This window comes from Phyllostomus hastatus, unplaced genomic scaffold, assembly GCF_019186645.2.
Source record: "Phyllostomus hastatus isolate PE091 unplaced genomic scaffold, TTU_PhHast_1.1 phas_contig_80, whole genome shotgun sequence".
In the NCBI taxonomy this organism is placed as follows: domain Eukaryota; kingdom Metazoa; phylum Chordata; class Mammalia; order Chiroptera; family Phyllostomidae; genus Phyllostomus; species Phyllostomus hastatus.
The window spans coordinates 55,110,266-55,126,744 of record NW_025333960.1 but is presented as its reverse complement, the minus strand read 5'-3'; the positions used below and the strand labels follow the sequence as shown (position 1 = coordinate 55,126,744).

The following is a 16,479-nucleotide window of genomic DNA, read 5'->3' as shown; positions in this document are numbered from 1 at the left end:
ATTGGGGACCCCAAGAGCAGCCCAGGGGGGCGGGGAGGAGGGGTGTCTGGAGTCTCGCCTGAACTGAAGATGCGTTGAGAGGTGCCAGGCGCTAGACCGCGGAGTTGGCCTCTATGCGGATTCTGTTTGAGAGAGGAGCTGGCCTTGGGGGAAAAGGTGAAAAAAGTGGAAAGGGTGCCCTGGTGCGGCAGCGGAGCGGGGCGTCCGGGGTGAGCCGGCCGGCGCACACCCCCTTCCCCGGGTGCCCCGGCAGACGCCCCCACCCACGGCAGGACTCACCCGGCAGGGGACCCAGCCGCGGGCCTCCCCTCCCCTCGCGTGGCCTCTCCCCCGCGCCCCCTCCCCCGCTGAGCCCGCGGCAGTGCAGCCAGGACACCGGCACCGGGCACAGGCGGCTGAGTGGGTGGCGGGCAGGCCGGCCATGGCGCGGGCTGCAGGCGCGCGGGGCTGCGGGCGGCGCTGGCGGTGCGGGCGGGGCGCGCTGGTGGCCTGTGCCGCCTGGACCGCGGGCTGGGTGTTGGCCGCCGCGCTGCTGCTCCGCGCGCACCCGGGCGCCCTCTCCGAGCGCTGCACGGACGAGAAGAGCCGGCGCATCCTGGCCGCACTGGTAGGTCCCGCTGCCGCCCTGCCCTGCGGCGCGCACCCGGGGGTGGGGGTGGGGGGTGGGGGCACCGTACGTGGAATGCTGGTCGCGCGCGTCCCTGTCCCTGGGACAGGCAGGCACTGTGCCCGGGAGCCCTCTGGGGGCGCCGGGGTGTCTCTCCCCCGTTGCCAAAGCCGGTCCTTTGTCCCAAGAGTCTCCCTGCCCGACTGCTCTCCCAGCGCCTCCGAGCCGCGCTGCTGAAGAAAGTTCGTGGGTTGGCGCAGAGTCTTCCGACAGCCCCTCGGCGGCCGCACCGGCGGGCCAGCCGGGCTGGGGCGCTGGCGGGGGCGCCGGCCCGGCAGCCTCTGGGGCCCCGTTCTCTCGCTCAGGCTCGGGTCTGCGATTCCACGCCGAGCCCGGTGCGGAGCGCTGCCAGGGGCCCGCCGGCTGGACCCCGGGCGGAGCGCGCGCCTCCTCCGAGCCCTGCGGACCCTCGTCCTAGAGCGGGGACCGCGGTCCCCGTTCCTCCAGGGCAGGGCCCTGCCCGACTGCTGCTCCGCCCGGTGCGGCGGGAGGGGGGAAGAAACGCCGCCCTGGGTCCCAGATGCCGGTCAGCCGCTTCCCCCGCGCGCTGGCCGCTCCTCAGACTCTCGGTTGGGTTTGGAAGAGGATGCGCACTCGGGAGACTTGCGCAAAGGTGGACGTTCCGAAAGGAAAGCCAAGAAGGGCGAAGAGAGCGGCGGCGGCGGCTGTCCCAGGGATTCCCGAAGAGTTTACTCACCCCCCTGCACAGCGGGCGTCTGGGCGTGTGGCGTGGAAAGTGATCTATTTTCTAAGAAATCTTCAAGGAACACCTGGGATGCCGTTGGTCCAATTGCTGACATATTGGAGGTTATCAGGATGGGGTAGCGTACACGTTTTCAAGTAAATGATTGTGTGTGTTGTTTTTTTGAATTTAAAAAAATGAGATTGGAAAAGGTGAAGAAATAATGAGCGAAAGGTACAAGCTAAAACAAACCGTAGTTCCTGATTGAGGCTGACGTGATGACCCGACCCCAGTGCAAGTGACACGCTTGTCGTGGACCCTGGGTCCCACCTGCCGTCCGCTGTCCACCACCCACCCACCCACCCCTCCGCTGGGGAACTGAAGTTGCACCACCTTTTCTTCAAGTTGCACGAGCCTGTCGGTTTTCTCAGCAACCCATCTGAAAAAAAAATTCCTTTCATTTTGGGGGGAACCGGTGGACCATTTACAGCGGACGAAGATTCATAGTTGGGCCAGCGTGGAGGAGTACTTCTGCTCACAAAAATAATAGAATAACCTTGCAGAAAGTGAAAAATGAGTTCCGTCTTTCATCGATCCACCTTTGGTTGAATGGGGAGAGGCCCCATGGGAATGAAATTAGCCCAATACAATTGAAGTCATTGGCCCTCGTCACGTCCCCAGCATGTCGGCTCCTGAGTGGAAACCGGTTCTGACCAGAGGTTCCACCAGCATAGCTCCAGTGGCAGCCAGACGGGGTGCTTTTAAGCCCGACAGAAAGCCAGACAGATCAGGCCCACTTCTGGAGGGCTCCCCTCTCCTGTCGCCAGAAGAATGGTTTGAGATACAGGTCTGTTTCCTCAAGTTCATTGCTGCTGTCTCCGTGAACTGACTTTTCGGGGTGCACTGTGTGGGCGCCTTGTTGGAGGCCGTGGTCCCTCCCATGTGCTCAGGACCTGGCTCTCTCCCCCACTCTTCCCTCCACACCCCTTTCCCCCTCCTCCCTTCTGATGTGTTGAGGTGAGCCCCGTGCAAGCGCCCTGCCTCCCCCCGGTTCCCCAGGATTGCCCCCCAACCCTGCACCAGCATGAGGTCTGCACTTGCCCCTGGGCTGCAAACCCAGAGTCCCAGGCCGCGGCCGCCCACAGAGGCTGGTGTGGGGGCCTCCCGGGCCCCGGGCTGAATCGCGCTTCTGTCTCTGGTCTCCCAAGCACTTTCAATGCATTCTGCCCGGCTTTTATCCTCAATAATGAAGCTGGCTGTGAGTCCTCTGACCGGCCTCCAGACTCTCATTAGCTTTCCCTCTGAGCGCCAGAGCACAGAAGGAGTGGCTGAGCGGAGCCACAGGGAGCCCGCCTCCCCCCCTCCCAAACCCCACCCTCGCTTGGGCAAAGGCATGGCGTGTGCAGAGGCCCCCCGGGGCGCAGGGGCATCCCCGGCCCGCAGGGGGCCTCGCCAGAGCAGAGGAGCCGGGAGCCAGGCCTGCTGCGAGCCCCAAGCCCACCCCCCTCTGGAGGGAGCCCCCTGCACTCGTTCCAGAGAGGGGATCCCTGGGTCTGAGAGCTTCAGATTTTTGCGGTCTGACTGCGGCGCTCTCTCTGCTGCGGCTTTTCAGCACACCCCACACCCGGGACACCCTCGCGCCCTCTTTGGCCTCGCTGTGACGTTTCTCTGGCCGGACTGTTCCAGGGAGCGGGCCCGGAGGCTCTGGCTGTCCGGGCTGAGGGGCGGCCTCTGTTCCTCCGGCAGGGCCGCCCGCGCGGAGGGCCGGGCGGCAGGGCCTGGCTGCCTTGCTGGGCAGGCCCCACCCCAAACCATTTCCTATGCATCATTTCATTCACTCCCCTCATTAACCCTGGGAGGTGTGTGCTTCGACCAGCCCATTTCACAGATGGAGAGACCGAGCCCTTGCTCACGCAGTGAGTGAGTGAGTGAGTGAGTGAGTGAGGGGGGAACCAGGGTGGACCCTGTGCCGTCTGACGGTGGGCACCCCAGGAGAGCCAGTGGCTTCTTTGATAACGAGAGCCGTCAGGAACAGCTGGGCACAGGTCGCCCTCCACGGCACATCGCTTTCAAGGCATCTCAGGAGGTTCCCAGGGACTCTGTTAGTGAGGGGCTGGATTCCCTTGGGGCTGGCGAGGCTCGATGTGATTGCACGTGGTGGTCTGCCCTCGGGGCTCCCCTGTGTCAGCACGGGCTTGTCTTTCTTTGCTGCAGTGGGAACCCCGGGCCCCAGAGGGACCGCGGCACCCGGGCACGTGCCCAGAAAGACGGGAGAGCAGCGGTCGACTCCGTTCTCCCGTGTGCTCGGGCCGTGTTTGTAACACGCCTCGTGCAAGGGCCAGGGGTGTCCGACCTCGGCCCAGGATGGCTGTGGACGCGGCCCAACACAAAGTCGTAAATTCGCTTAAACCGTGGTGAGATTATTTTGAGATTTATTTTGTCACGAAGTATTTAATGGGAGGCCCAAGACAACTCTTCTTCTTCCAGTGTGGCCCAGAGATGCCAAAAGGTTGGACACCCCTGGTAGTTGTCCGTCCAGGGTCAAGAAGGGTTGCCTGGGGGGACTGGCCACTTGCTCTGCGACTCCGCACCGCACGGGGTCGCTGCTGGGCAAGGATCCCCACCGCAGGACAGGCTGGTCTTGGACCGTGTGGGGACTCACCGCTCCCCGAAAACCCAGACCTCAGGCGTGACCTCTGACACTCCGCCACCCGGTGCCCAGACTGGAGAGGACGGGCCTTGTTTTCACCCGAGAAAAAAGCGTGACACAGGGCGGAGAGGTTCTGAGCGGCAACCACTGAGCAGGCTTCCCGCGGAGCCGGGCGTGCCCACAACACGCATGCGCACATCCGTCCACAGCCTGCAGGGCGCCCGTGCACGCTGCAAGTTCGAGTGGTTGGAAGAGGCTGAGGATGGCTCACTGCAGCGAGCCCCCTTTCCGCCTGTGGACGTCGTGGGTGGGCACACGCGTTCCGGCACAGAAACGTGCGTGTCTCCCGGCGGGCGTGTAGGACCGCCTGGTATTCAGAGAAGACTGACTTCACCAATGGGATGCAGGTCAATAAAACCGCTTGTCTTTTTAGTTAAAAATAGCTCCTTTTCCACAGGACCTGCTGCTGATAAAATGATTTCACAAATGTCTTTTAACATGACAACAATGATGAATTAGTGCGTAACCTCATGATTTATGCTCTTGGCTTGCTTTGTGTCAGGGCTAGCTGAAGCGCTTCTCCGTGTGCGGTGGGCATAGACACCAGGAGACCCTGGGGCACTCTCACCCCGGGGCCCGGGACAGCCGGGGCGGACCGAGTTCACGTCGGTTTGCGTCCTGCATGAGAGGTGTAGGAACCGAAATGCTAACAGTTGTCCACCCTAAAGGCTGACGACAAAGAACAGCTGTGTAGTGACCGCACTGAGGGTGCTGGTCTGTAGCGCAGACAGTCAGTCCCCTCTGACCAGCGAGGTGGCAGAGCCCCGACCCGAGAGTCCGTCGCAGACCTCAGGGCCCCCCTGGGCGCCTCGCTCCGCCTCCCGCCCTTCCTGAGGCCTGACAGCGCATCCCTGACGCCTTAACGAGTGATCTGCGGAGAACAGCCGACGCGAATGTTCCCCTCCAAAATCAATAGGCCGTGTGCCAAATTCAATGAGTAGACCATTGTTCAAAGTTGTCTTGCAACTCCTGTTGGGAATTGCCTTCCAACTTTGCAGGGGCAAGTCTTGTTGTATAGGTTTCAGTTCGATCTGAATTTGGTTTCAGTCCAGCGCTGCAGGGGAGGCCGAGCTGTGGGGAGTCTGGGGGAGGGGGGCAGGGGTGGGCAAGCGACTCCGGTGGGCCCTTCAGTGAGAGGCCTGGGGCGGAGGGGCACCCCCGCCGGCAGGCGGCCCTGACCTCTGCCGGGCAGGGAGCGGTTGTACCGGGCGGAGGCGTAGGAAACACACTTTTGATCAGACTCCCCGGTCCGTCACACGCAGGCAGGCCTGTGGTCTGACCTTGCCCTCCACACTGTGAAGTGTCCTGGTTCTTTGACCGCCCCTCGGGGCTCTGTGACCCCGGCCATCGCACAGGCCAAGTTCGCTGCAACGGAGCCGCCCTGGCCCCCCTTGCCCGAGAGGCAGGCTTGTGATGTGTCCTTCAAAACTGAGCTTGGACGCACCTGTCCTGGACGAGGCCTCCCTGGCCCCTGCTTCTAATGCCCAGGGCTGGCTGAAAACTGGCATCTCTGAGATGACCAGTCCTCTGCACCACCCGTGACCTTGGCTGACCCTCACAGGTCTCCTGAGGCACAGTTTTGTCGTCCCCTGTTACAGACGTGAAAACGAGCCGCACACCTCGGGGGGAGGCGCAGAGCCCAGAGGCAAACCAGCCTTCCACCCACCGCAGCTGGCTGTGCCCCTGCCTCGCCCATGTCAGACCCCACTGTCGTTTAGGAGGTTCGAGGGCAGCCCCCTCAGTTCTGTGAACTCCGGAGCCCAGGCCCTGTCGCTGGGTTGCAGCTCTGCTCGCGGAGAGCCGGACTTGTTCACTGGAAGGTGGCCGGCCAGGCGTGGCGGAGACAGGTAGGCCGTGCCTGTGGCCACTCCTCCAGCAGGCCTGTTGTCAGGGCCTGGCTGGGCTGTCTTCTTAGGGACGGCAGCAGTGTGGCAGTGTGGTGAGGGGGGCCGCCGGTCTCCCCGTGTGGCACCTGTCAGCAGGGCCCCCAAAGATGAGGACAAATGCCCCATCTGCGGGCTCCTTTCACACCAGCACTGGGAGCCACCGGCCCTCCCTGTCCACAGTCGAGCCCACGTGGTCCCTCCCCGCCTTCCGGTGGCGTCCCCTCCCTGGTCCTGCGGACACCAGCAGCCGTGAGGCCTGTTCCAGCTCCTGTTTCCTGCGGCCCATTCCCTGAGCCCTGTAACCCCCCCAGAGCCTCCGGGGCCCCGCCAGCAGCCGGGCCAGGACTGTGGCCTCGGGCCCCACCCCCCTGAGATCCGACCTGGCTGCCCTCGGATGGGCTCAGGAGCCCTCAGTGGCCCTACCGCCTGGCCGTGCCCTCTCACCCGCAGGTGAGGACACCGAAACCCAGGTGGCGAGCCGCCTTTCCCCGCATCACCCAGCTGGACGGGGGTGGGGGGGGAACCTCCTGCTCCCCTGGGTGTTGATTCGGAGGCCCTGGCCCCGGGCCTGACGGAGACACGTAAGAACGAGACACGTGTGTGTCCTTCACTCAGGCGTGCACTGGCTGACCCGAAGAGTCCGTGTGGTTCACCCTCGCCGGGTTTCAGCGGCCGCTGGACGCGTCCCGCAGGCAGGGAGCGGACCCGGCTCTTTTCCTGCCCCCCTCCCCGCCCCCACTGGGTGGTGACCCACGTGTCCACTGTCCCTTCCTTGCAGTGCCGGGACTACCGGGGCGGGGCGCTGGCGGGCGACCTGTGCGAGGACCTGTGCGTGGCGGGGAAGCTGCGGTACCGGCGCTGCCTCTACTACGACCGGGGCAAGAAGGTGCTGCAGGCCGACTGGCGCGGCCGCCCCGTCATCCTCAAGTCCAAGGAGGAAGCCTTCTCCAGCTTCCGGCCGCCTGGCCCGCTGGGGGCCCCGGCCGAGGACGGGGGCCCGGCCTTGCCGGAGGCGGAGCTGCTGCTGCTGGTGGCCGGGGAGGTCAGGAGCGCCCTGGGCCTGGAGCCATCCGCGAGTGGCCTGGGGCCGCTGTGGCCGGGCCGCCGGGGCCCGCGCTGGCGGGGTCAGCTGGCCAGCCTGTGGTCCCTGGTGCAGCAGGAGGAGTTCGTCCTGCTCAGCGTGCTGCGGGGGCTCAGCCCGCACGCCCTGCCCGTGCTGGGCTCCTGTGGCCACTTCTACGCCGTGGAGTATCTGGCGGCTGGCAGCGCCCGCCACCGGGCTCTCTTCCCCCTGGACGGGGCCCCCCGGGGCCGGGGCCGGGCCCGGGCCGTGGGCAACATGGCGCTCAGCTTCCTGGACCTGGTGAGGCAGTTCGACCACGGCTTCTCCCACCGCCTGCACCTCTGCGACGTCAAGCCCGAGAACTTCGCCATCAGGAGGGACCTCACGGTGAGTGCCCCGGGGGGTGGGGGTGCCTGTCACGTGGGGGGCTTCTCGGTCCGGTGGGGGGGTCAGAAATGAGAGAATTTCTGAAGTCCTGGGAAACACGGCAACACAGTGCAGCCTTCTAGCCCGACAGCAGGGGTCCGGGCTATGGCCTGGCGGGTCCTCCCTGAGGCCTGTCCTGGTTTCCCCTGCGGAGCCCATCCTCAGGGCCGCGGGGAGGATGGCCTCCGGGGGCTTCTGGGCCACAGCCCAGCGGGGGGCACGGTCTGCAGTCAGCCCAGGCCCCAGGACGCTGCGCCGAGTTTCCTGGCACTTTCTCCCTGGGGGTTCGGGTGAGCTTCCCGTCCTTGGATGAGCCTTCCTGAGGGACAGCTAGAGTTGGGGCGACGTCCGCGAGGGGCAGACCTGCCCGGGCAGAGATGTCGGGGACCCCACACTGCTTGGCGTGGGGCCGGAGCGTTTCAGCTCCCTCTCCGGTGTCCACGGAAACCAGCCACTAACGAGGAGCAGCGGTGGGGTGGGGGGGGCTGCAGCACCATCAGAAGCTCATCCCACCCATCACCCCCTGCTGGGCCGGCCCCAAGTGTCACTGCTGGGGTCACCTCTTACACGGCAGGCGCTTGCAGAGGAAGGGCCAGGCCAGCTTGACTCTGCCCCGCCCCCAGTGGGCTGGTCCCTGAGGGGCTGGCTCACGGTGGACGATGCTCTTCACCCGGTGAGAACCTGGGGGACAAAGAGAGGCACTGTGACAGCCAGCCGTGGCCCCGCGGCAGGTGACACAGGGCTGTCTCCTTAAAGAAACAGCCTGAAGTCGTGGGAACTCCTTGTCAAGTCTTTGCCGAGGTGAAGGGCGTTGCAGCATCTTGTCCAAACTGCTTTGTCCTGATGCCCTGTCCCTGGTGGCCCCCGAGGGGCTGATAAGCTGGGGGGTTTCCTTGGGGTTCTAGAGGGTTCTGGGAAGTTCCAGGAAGAGACCCGTGCAGACGACCTGGGAAGGGCAGGGAGCCCTGGACTCAATGGCTTCGTTCCCGGAGCTGAGGTCCTGGCCGAGGCTGCCGGACGGCGCGAGTGGGGACACCCAGTGCCAGACACGGAGGGAGGGCCGCTGCTCTCCTCAGGGAGGTCCTGGGGTCGCAGCCGCTCCGAGGGCCGGGAGAGGGCGGGGGAGGGGTCACACAGCGAGGGGCCAGTTCTCCTGGCATCAGACCCCTCGTGCACTGGGCCGGGTGTCGGGCAGTGACCGCAGAGGAGGGCCCGAGAGGCTGTCTGGGCTGGGTTTCCGGGAGAAGCTCAGGAGTGGAGGCACCGATGGCCCCACCTGGGCGTGGTCCCCCACAGGTGGGCCAGCCGGCACCTCTGGCAGAGCAGTTCGATGAAATCACGTCTGCACCCTTGCCCGAGCCCCAACTTGCCGTGTGCACGGACTGTTCCGGAAGCACACGGGCCCTGGCCCCAGGACAGTGTGGGTGAGGGCGGGGCGCAAGGACGGGGTTCCACTGTGCTCACCCCCGTTAGGGACCATCCTTCCAGGGTGGAGGCTGGAGGAGTTCACGTCACCTGCGGTTGTACAACTTCTAAGTTGAAAGCAGCCCTTTCGGCACCACCAGGGAACTTGTCAGAAATGCGGGGCCTCCGACTTTACCCCGGAGGCCTCCCGAGTCGGAAGCCGGGGGTGGGTTGTGGCAACCCCTGTTTGGGAAGCACGCCTCCAGGTGTCTCCGATGCGCTCCGCTCCGGCTGAGGGGCCGCAGGTGGGGCCTCCCTGCGGGCCAGGCTGCGGTTGCCCAGGTGTCGGGAGGGGGCGGGAAGAACTGACAGCTCACAGCCATTCCCTGTCTGCAGGTCCCCACGCCCAGGTGCTGGCGGCTTCCCACCCCCCCCGACACACACACACGAGCACAAAACACTGCTGCTCACTGCCAGCGAGGGCGCCTTTCCAGCTGGTGACAGGCCTCCGGCCCCAGAGCCACACTGTCCAGGGGGCGAAATGACCCGTCCTCCCCAGGCTGAGGCCAGATGGAGCCTGCGGACGGCGTGGGTTGCCGGCTCTGCCCACGGGGGAAGAGTAAGGACTCTGAGACGCAGTTTCAGACGCGGCTGAAGAAACCTCCCGCAGCTTCCTGTTGTCGCCGTTCCTATTTTAGGTGCTTACGGCTCTGCGCACGGTGGCTGTAACCCCTCCTCTGCCTTACAGAGAAATGAAAAGATAAATCTGGGTCTCCTGGGAGACGGGAAGGCAGCCGTCAGAAACGGCGCGGAGAGAAACCGCCAGGAGCCCAGATGCCACCTGGGGGGCCCAGGGGCAGCTGGGGGCGTGGCCAGAAACCGTAGGGAAAAGAGAAGGGTCTTGCAGGTCCGTCCAATCAGACGCTGGAAAGCCAAACAGTTCATTAGCATAACCTCATCCTTTTTCGGTCTATTAGCCAGGGCAAATAACGGAGTGAGCTATTTCTTTTGGCTAAATAATGAGACAGGAAAAACCGATTAAAATGATAATTTCTGTTTGCCGTGCCCGAATTAGTAATTGGGCAAAGCTCTTAACGAGGAAAAGCTCCCGTTTTGTTTTCCATTATTCTCCCCCTATTTTGAAATAAATGATTTTCCCTCCTCTGTTTTACTGATTATTCCCCCAGAAACTTTCTTGCCTTTTGGCATCGATCCTGAGTGAGAGAGACTCCAGAGTGAGGAGCCCTTTCTGGAGAGGCCACGAGGGGAGGGGGAGGGGGAGGGGGACGGTCCAGCGTTGACCCCAGAGGGCTGGTGAGACGCCGCCGCCGCCCTCCCATCCATCCGTCAGGTCTCGTAATAGCTTCTTAATGCCCGGGAGCTATGCACTGCTTGGTTTGGGCCGACTCCAGGTTTCCCCCGGTTGGAGTTCATCTTCTTCCTTTTTTTAAATTCAGGTGACTTAAATTCAGGGGAATCTGCATAATTTGGATGTTATTCTTGTGGTTTTGACGCCTCTTTGGTTCGAGGCCAAGAAGACAGAGCTGGAATTCCCGGGCTGGGGGGGTGGTCGAGGTTCTCACGCTGACGCTGGGGTGTGGGGTCTGATGCGGGCGGCGTCAGGCTCCACACGCACCAGCCTGATGTCAAGGACGCCGACGCTGCCACTGCCCCCCCCCCACGTGTCCCTCCAGCCCGTCAGGGGCAGAGCCGTTGACTCTGGTGACAGAGACGCCACCAGCAGGCGCCTTAGACACCACCTGCCTCCTCCTCGCCGCCGCGCCCGCCGCCCTGCCTCTTGAGTGTGGTTCCCTTCTGTCCGTTGCTTCTGTTCACGCGGGTCGATGACCTGACCTCACTGCGTCGGCATCCCGACCCTTGGGGGTCAGCCAGCCCAGCGGGAAAGCCGGGATGGGGGGGCAGTTCGTTCTGAAGACCTTTCAGAGGCGCTCCGGGAAAAGCTGAGAAACGCCGGGAGGTGGAGAGGGTCATTGCTGGTACAGGGTCCAAGTCCTCGGCTGTCTCCGGGGACAGCCCCGGCGCCCTTTGCAGCACAGTCAGTGTCTCTGTCATCTGCGAGCGGAATCGAGCCGCGTCTCCCCGAGGGCCGGGCTGCAGAGCCCCGTGAGCCCGCAGCCCCGGGACCCCGGCTCGTGGGCGGGGACGGAGCGCCCTGCAGCCTCTGTCGGCGCTTGGCCCGCCGCCCTCACTCACCTGTGCTGCTCGGTTGCAGGTGGTGGCCATCGACGTGGACATGGCCTTCTTCGAGCCCAAGATGAGGGAGATTCTCGAGCAGAACTGCACGGCGGACGAGGACTGCAGTTTCTTCGACTGCTTTTCCAGGTGTGACCTGCGCGCCCACAGGTGCAGCGCCCAGCGGGCCAACAGCAACCTGCAGGTGAGCGGCCTCTGCCGGCGACCCCCCCGCCGCCCCCGCTGTGACCTGCACGCGCTGCATCCTGGTGGCGTGTGGCCAGGGCGTCCCCGCCCACCCTGAGGCCAGAAGGGAGTTTTCTACCCTACACTCGGTGGCCTGGTCCCGGATGGGAGGTGTATCCGTGGGGCCGGGTCCCAGGACGTCTGCAGGACCCCCTGACCCTGGAAGGCCCCTGGGGGAGGGGTGGGAGCACAGGCGAGGTCTCGAGGACCACTCTCAGGCTCGGGGGGGGCTCTCGGGGGGCATTAGCTGCCCCCGTTAACACCCCGCCCCCGGCCTTCCCCTCAGGTGGTCTGCGACAAGATATTCCGGCACTGGTTCTCCCCCACCCTCGGGGGCTCTGCCGTCTCCCTCCGGCTCCAGCGGCAGCTGCGGGAGGCGGTGCAGGAGTGTGCAGACCCCCACGGCCCTCAGGCGGCCGCTCCCACCATGTTCTGGAAGCTTCGGCGCCTTCTCCAGGCTGCGCTGAGGGAACTGCGGGAGGCGGAGAAGTAGCCACCGCTGGGCTGTCAAATGCCCGCTCAGGAGAGGTGGCCTCTGCCTGGTTTCAAAGAGGAGACATTTTCACTGTGCACATGACCGTGGCCTTGCACGCGGGAGCCGTCCTTGCACGTGGTGGGCACCTGCGCCTCCTCCCCTCCGCTCCAGGTCCCGCCTTGCCCCTCGGACAGAGAGACCTTCCTGGCCTCCGACCGTCCTCCTTTTGAGCCGGGCACGTGGGATGTGGGCGCAGAGCGTTTTGCTGGGAAGACCCTTCATCCTGAACGGTGCCATCCCAGCATGCACTTGCCCTTAAGGAGGTGCCTGTACTCAGAATAGACATTCCCAGCTCTTCTCGCTGCAAAGGTGGCTGTGTAAAAAAAGTGCGTGTGAGTGTTACATAGGTGTGTGCGTGCACATGCGTGGGTGTGAGTGCACACGTGCCTGCATGCACACATGCCTCGGTGAGTGGGTGGGTAAGGGTGGGTGTGAGCAGGTGGGTGTGAGCAGGAGAGTGTGTGAGGGTGAGCAGGTGCCTGGGAACCGGTGAGTGTGGGGGGGGGGGTTGTGCGCTGCAGGACAGGGGATGGCTGGCCTGGCTGGTTGAGCAGAGCTACGGTCCCCTGGGCATCTGACGCAGCAGGAAGAGCAGCCACTTGTCAGGATGTGTGTGTCGGTGCGTGGTGCTGGAGTGAGTGTGAGGACGGCCCGCACGGGTGTTGGCTGGGGGCCCGACGACTCTGGGCTGGTTTTGGGGGCGCGCCGGGCCCCTCGGCGCAGTCTGTCTTCCGGGGGAGCCGTGTTTGCAGGCCTCTGGGGCTTGCCCCCCGAGAACCTAAAGCGGAGGAGCCCGGCCCGGCCTGGGGGCCACAGACGGGGCTGAGGCCAAGGCCCGCCGCCCACCACGGGACGGCGGGCCCGGCCACAGGCTCACGTCACATGACACACGCCAGCAGCTGTGGTTTCCGTGGAGTCCCCTAGAAGCTCTCCCTCAAGAGACACACAGGAGGGGAACCACACTGTGGCCCCCCCACCGTGGCCAGGCCGGGGACCCGGGGGAGCCAGCCAGACGTCCCCTCAGAGGGACTCATTTCTTCTCCAGCCCCGGGACAGTGAGACTCAGCAGATGCAACTGGTCACGCAGAGGGCACATGACAAAGGCGCCGGGGGAGGCTGGGAGAATTCTCGGGGGCTTACGGATCGGAGAAGACGCGTCAGTCTGAAGTTAAAAAAAAAAAAACCGGCGGTGACAAGTCCCACGCTATTTCTCCATTCCTCACCCACCCCTTTTGGGCCCAGTCCCGGGACAGCCTGCTACCATTGCATGTACACGCACCCCCCCACCCCCCCGCCACCCCTCGGCTCCCCCAGGGCCGGGCCGCACAGGGTGGAGAACAGCCCGAGGCCGGCAGCTCTGACTCTAGATTCCGAGGCTCCGAGCCGAGTCCGAGGCCCAGAGTCACCTGCTGGGCCCCCGGCCCGCCCGCACCACGGCACCACGGCACGTCCTCGCGTGACTGACGTCCAGAAAGGCCCCCCTCTCGTCGTGCACAGGAACGACGGGGAAGAACCCACCTCGGTCACTGTTGTGGCGGAAGCGAATGAAAACTGAAGTTAGATGCACTGGCCTCTCAGAGGAGTCGTTTGTGAACCAAAGGGAATCAACGGGCCCTGTGCCCCCCGGGGGGAAGTGAGGCCCACGGTGTCGGGGGCGTCTCAGTGGACCACAGAGCCGTCTGGGCAGGTTCTCTCCATGGGCGAGATGTTCCCGTGCACCCGGGCGCAAAACACAGGGCGAGGCAGGGAGGGGACCGCGGGGGCTGGTGGCCTGTGCACTGTGGGTCTCAGGCCCGTTGACCCCGGAATCCCAGCCCGGAGTTCCCTGGCCAGGCCGCAGGACTGGCTCCGGAAGGGGAAGAAGTTTGTTCTCATTTCCACCAAAATGGAAACAAATGTTTTCGTTTATCCTGGAAACTATGCAATATGTAATTACCCAACACAATGGTGTTTTTGTTGCTGAAAAAGAACAGTTTCATCCTGTCCCCTGGGTTTGACCTCTCTCTCCCTCTCACATACACACATGCACACCCCCCCGCCCACTTTCCCATCCTCCTGGGGACCTGCCCTCGACCACAGCGGGGCTCTTAAACTCTCTGCTGCGGTGAACCTCGCTGTTTTGTTTTGTTTCTTAAATTTTCCAAACCCTTGCGGAAACAATACCTTCTTCATAGGATACAATAAACCCACAGGGCTGTGTCAGTATGTAACACTGTTACCCCACAGCAGCCTCCCTGCGGGTGGGGAAACGGTGCCCAAGCGACCCCTCTGGAGGCGCCACCACAGGGCACGACCTCTGTGTGGTAAGCGGTGGCTGAGGGGGTCCTGGGTGCATGGGAATGGGCACCGGTTGGGCCACGCCTGCAGCGGCTGAGGGTCTGATGGGGCCCCAGGGCCCCTCCCGCCTCCAGGAGCGCTGTGCCCTGGGCTTCAGTCCCAGGGAAGCAAAGCAGAAGCGCTAGGAGCCATTTGGATTTACTGAGCTCTGTGAACGGTTGTTTCGTGGAGCTCTGCGCCCTGAGGGGGGGCCCGGGCCGCACGCCCACCTGGTTCTCGCCTCCACGGAGGGCCAGTTTCTCCGGCCCCGCCCGAGGGAGGGGGAGGCCAAGCTCCGCGTGGAGTGGTGCGGCTTGTCCTTGGAGATGGACTCTCCTTGGAGTGGACGCCGTGCACTCCACGCTGGCTCTCCGGGTGAAATCTGACAAGAAGCTGACGGTGTGTGAGCGCACAGTTCGGGGGGCATCGGGTGCACTCCCAGTGTGTGCTGTGCGACTGTCGCCACCACCTGCTTCCGGAACCCCCGCACCTTCCCAGCTGGCAGCGGCAGCTCCGTCCTCGGGGAGCACTGGCTCCTCCCCCGCCCCCCCGCCCCGCCCTCCCTCCTGCTCTGTGTCTCTGTGAACGTGAGCCCTCCGGGTCCCTTGGGGAAGTGGCTCGCGCGGCATTTGCCCTCTGCGTCCGGCTCCTGTCGCTGAGTGCCACGTGCTCAGGCTCATCCGGGGTGCGGCAGGTGTCCGACCGTCCTTCCCTTTTACGGCGAGACAGGTTCCCACTGCGCGGACACACCGCCACCCCGTGGATTGTTGGTTCCAGTCGGGTCGCAGTCACTTCACCCGGGTTTGGGGTCAAAGGCCCGTGTTGGGGTCCAGTTCCACCCGAGGGCCCTGCCGTTTACAAAACCGGACAAGTCCCTGGCCTGGGGCAAAGTCACTCCCAGAAGCGTCTCAGTGACGTGCGGGCCGGCCTGGGCAGCCAAGGCCCCCGGTCTCGCGCCTGCGCTGCGCCCTCTGGGCCCAGAGCCCCTGGCCCTCCCCTGCCCCACAGCATTGCCGTCCTGCGCCCCCCAACCCAGGAACCGTGTCCCCGATAAACCGATAAACCGTTAAGTGAAAACAACAAATTACCATTGCATATTACAGTTCAAATAGCTTCTCATTAAAAAAATGGAACTAATCTGTGTTACAGGTTCAGTTCCTGTTTAGGGCGCATATGAGAGGCAACTGATCAGTGATGTTTCTCTTCTCTTTTTCCCTCCCTTCCCCTCTCTCTAAAAATAGATAACATGTTTAAAAAATTGGAACTATAGTTGGCGTATATGACATTGTGTAAGTTTAAGGTACACGCCACATCGACTCAGTACATGTATATATGAGGGGGGACTCAAAAAACATCGGAATTGTCTTCTGGAGGGTGGGCCGCTTATAGTCCAGGCTTCTCCCGCTAGGTGAGAGTTCTGGGAACCCATCTGGATCCGTGCACCAGCTGGCGCTGTTGTGAGAGGCTGCGTTTGGCTTCAGTGAATCTTTCTTGAAGATTCTTTCACTCTGTTTGCCCCATTGCATGATGGGTGATTTGCACGTGCACCTGCCCACACTGTGCTGAATGCTCAGCAGGTTTTGACCAAAAAATATCATGACCCCTGACCCCTGTGCCCCATCCTCCCTACTCACCCGATCTCACCCCAAGGGACACTTTGGGTTGTTTCCCGGGGTGAGAAAAGTCCTCTAAGGGAAATGCTTTGCTGATGTGAAGGAGGTGAGACCAAAAACGGCAGAAGCAGTAAAAGGAATCAAAGTTGACAAGTTTAAAAACTGCTTGGAGCAGTGGAAAAATGTTTTGATAGGTGCGTTGCATCCGATGGAGAATACTTGGGAGGGGACTGAAGTTGAAACATGTAGAGACGAACACACGACTTTTCATAAATAAATGCCAGTTTTGGGGGTCTCCCTCGTATTACAGTATGATCAGCGGCGCGGCATTAGCTGGCAGCTCTCGGCCATTATGTGATGACTTCTGTTCTGTGGCAGGAGCGATTAAGATCCTGTCTCTTAGCACAGAATTCACTTTTTGTTAAAGAAAAAACCACTTCTGTTTGTGTGTGCGCGTGTGTGTACACACACAAAAACGTGTGTGTAAATCTCTGAGACTTACACACGAACCTGCTGGTTGTGATTCTCTCTGAGAGAGAGGTACTTACTTCATAAATCGTATTCTTCAGCCTTGTATATTTCTGATTTTTTTTTTGGTAATAATCATTTGGGTCATGGAAAATGAGTAATAATAATATATACTTTTAAAAGTCAATGTTTTTGAAGTCTTCCAAGAGTGCGTTTTCAGAGTTTCCCAGGGAAACTTATTTTGAACGGTTACATTTAATACGATTCCCG

The 16,479-nt window shown here is 62.7% G+C and overlaps 1 protein-coding gene across 1 annotated transcript; it reads left to right on the top strand.

Moving 5' to 3' along the window:
• Nucleotides 1-421: 421 nt before the first annotated feature.
• Nucleotides 422-12,175, top strand: DIPK1C (divergent protein kinase domain 1C). Its single transcript, XM_045850156.1, has 4 exons — nucleotides 422-607; nucleotides 6,724-7,395; nucleotides 11,072-11,236; nucleotides 11,564-12,175. Exons 1-4 carry the CDS (start codon nucleotides 422-424, stop codon nucleotides 11,768-11,770), a joined length of 1,230 nt encoding a protein of 409 aa, XP_045706112.1. The 3' UTR covers nucleotides 11,771-12,175.
• The last annotated feature ends 4,304 nt before the right edge of the window (nucleotides 12,176-16,479 follow it).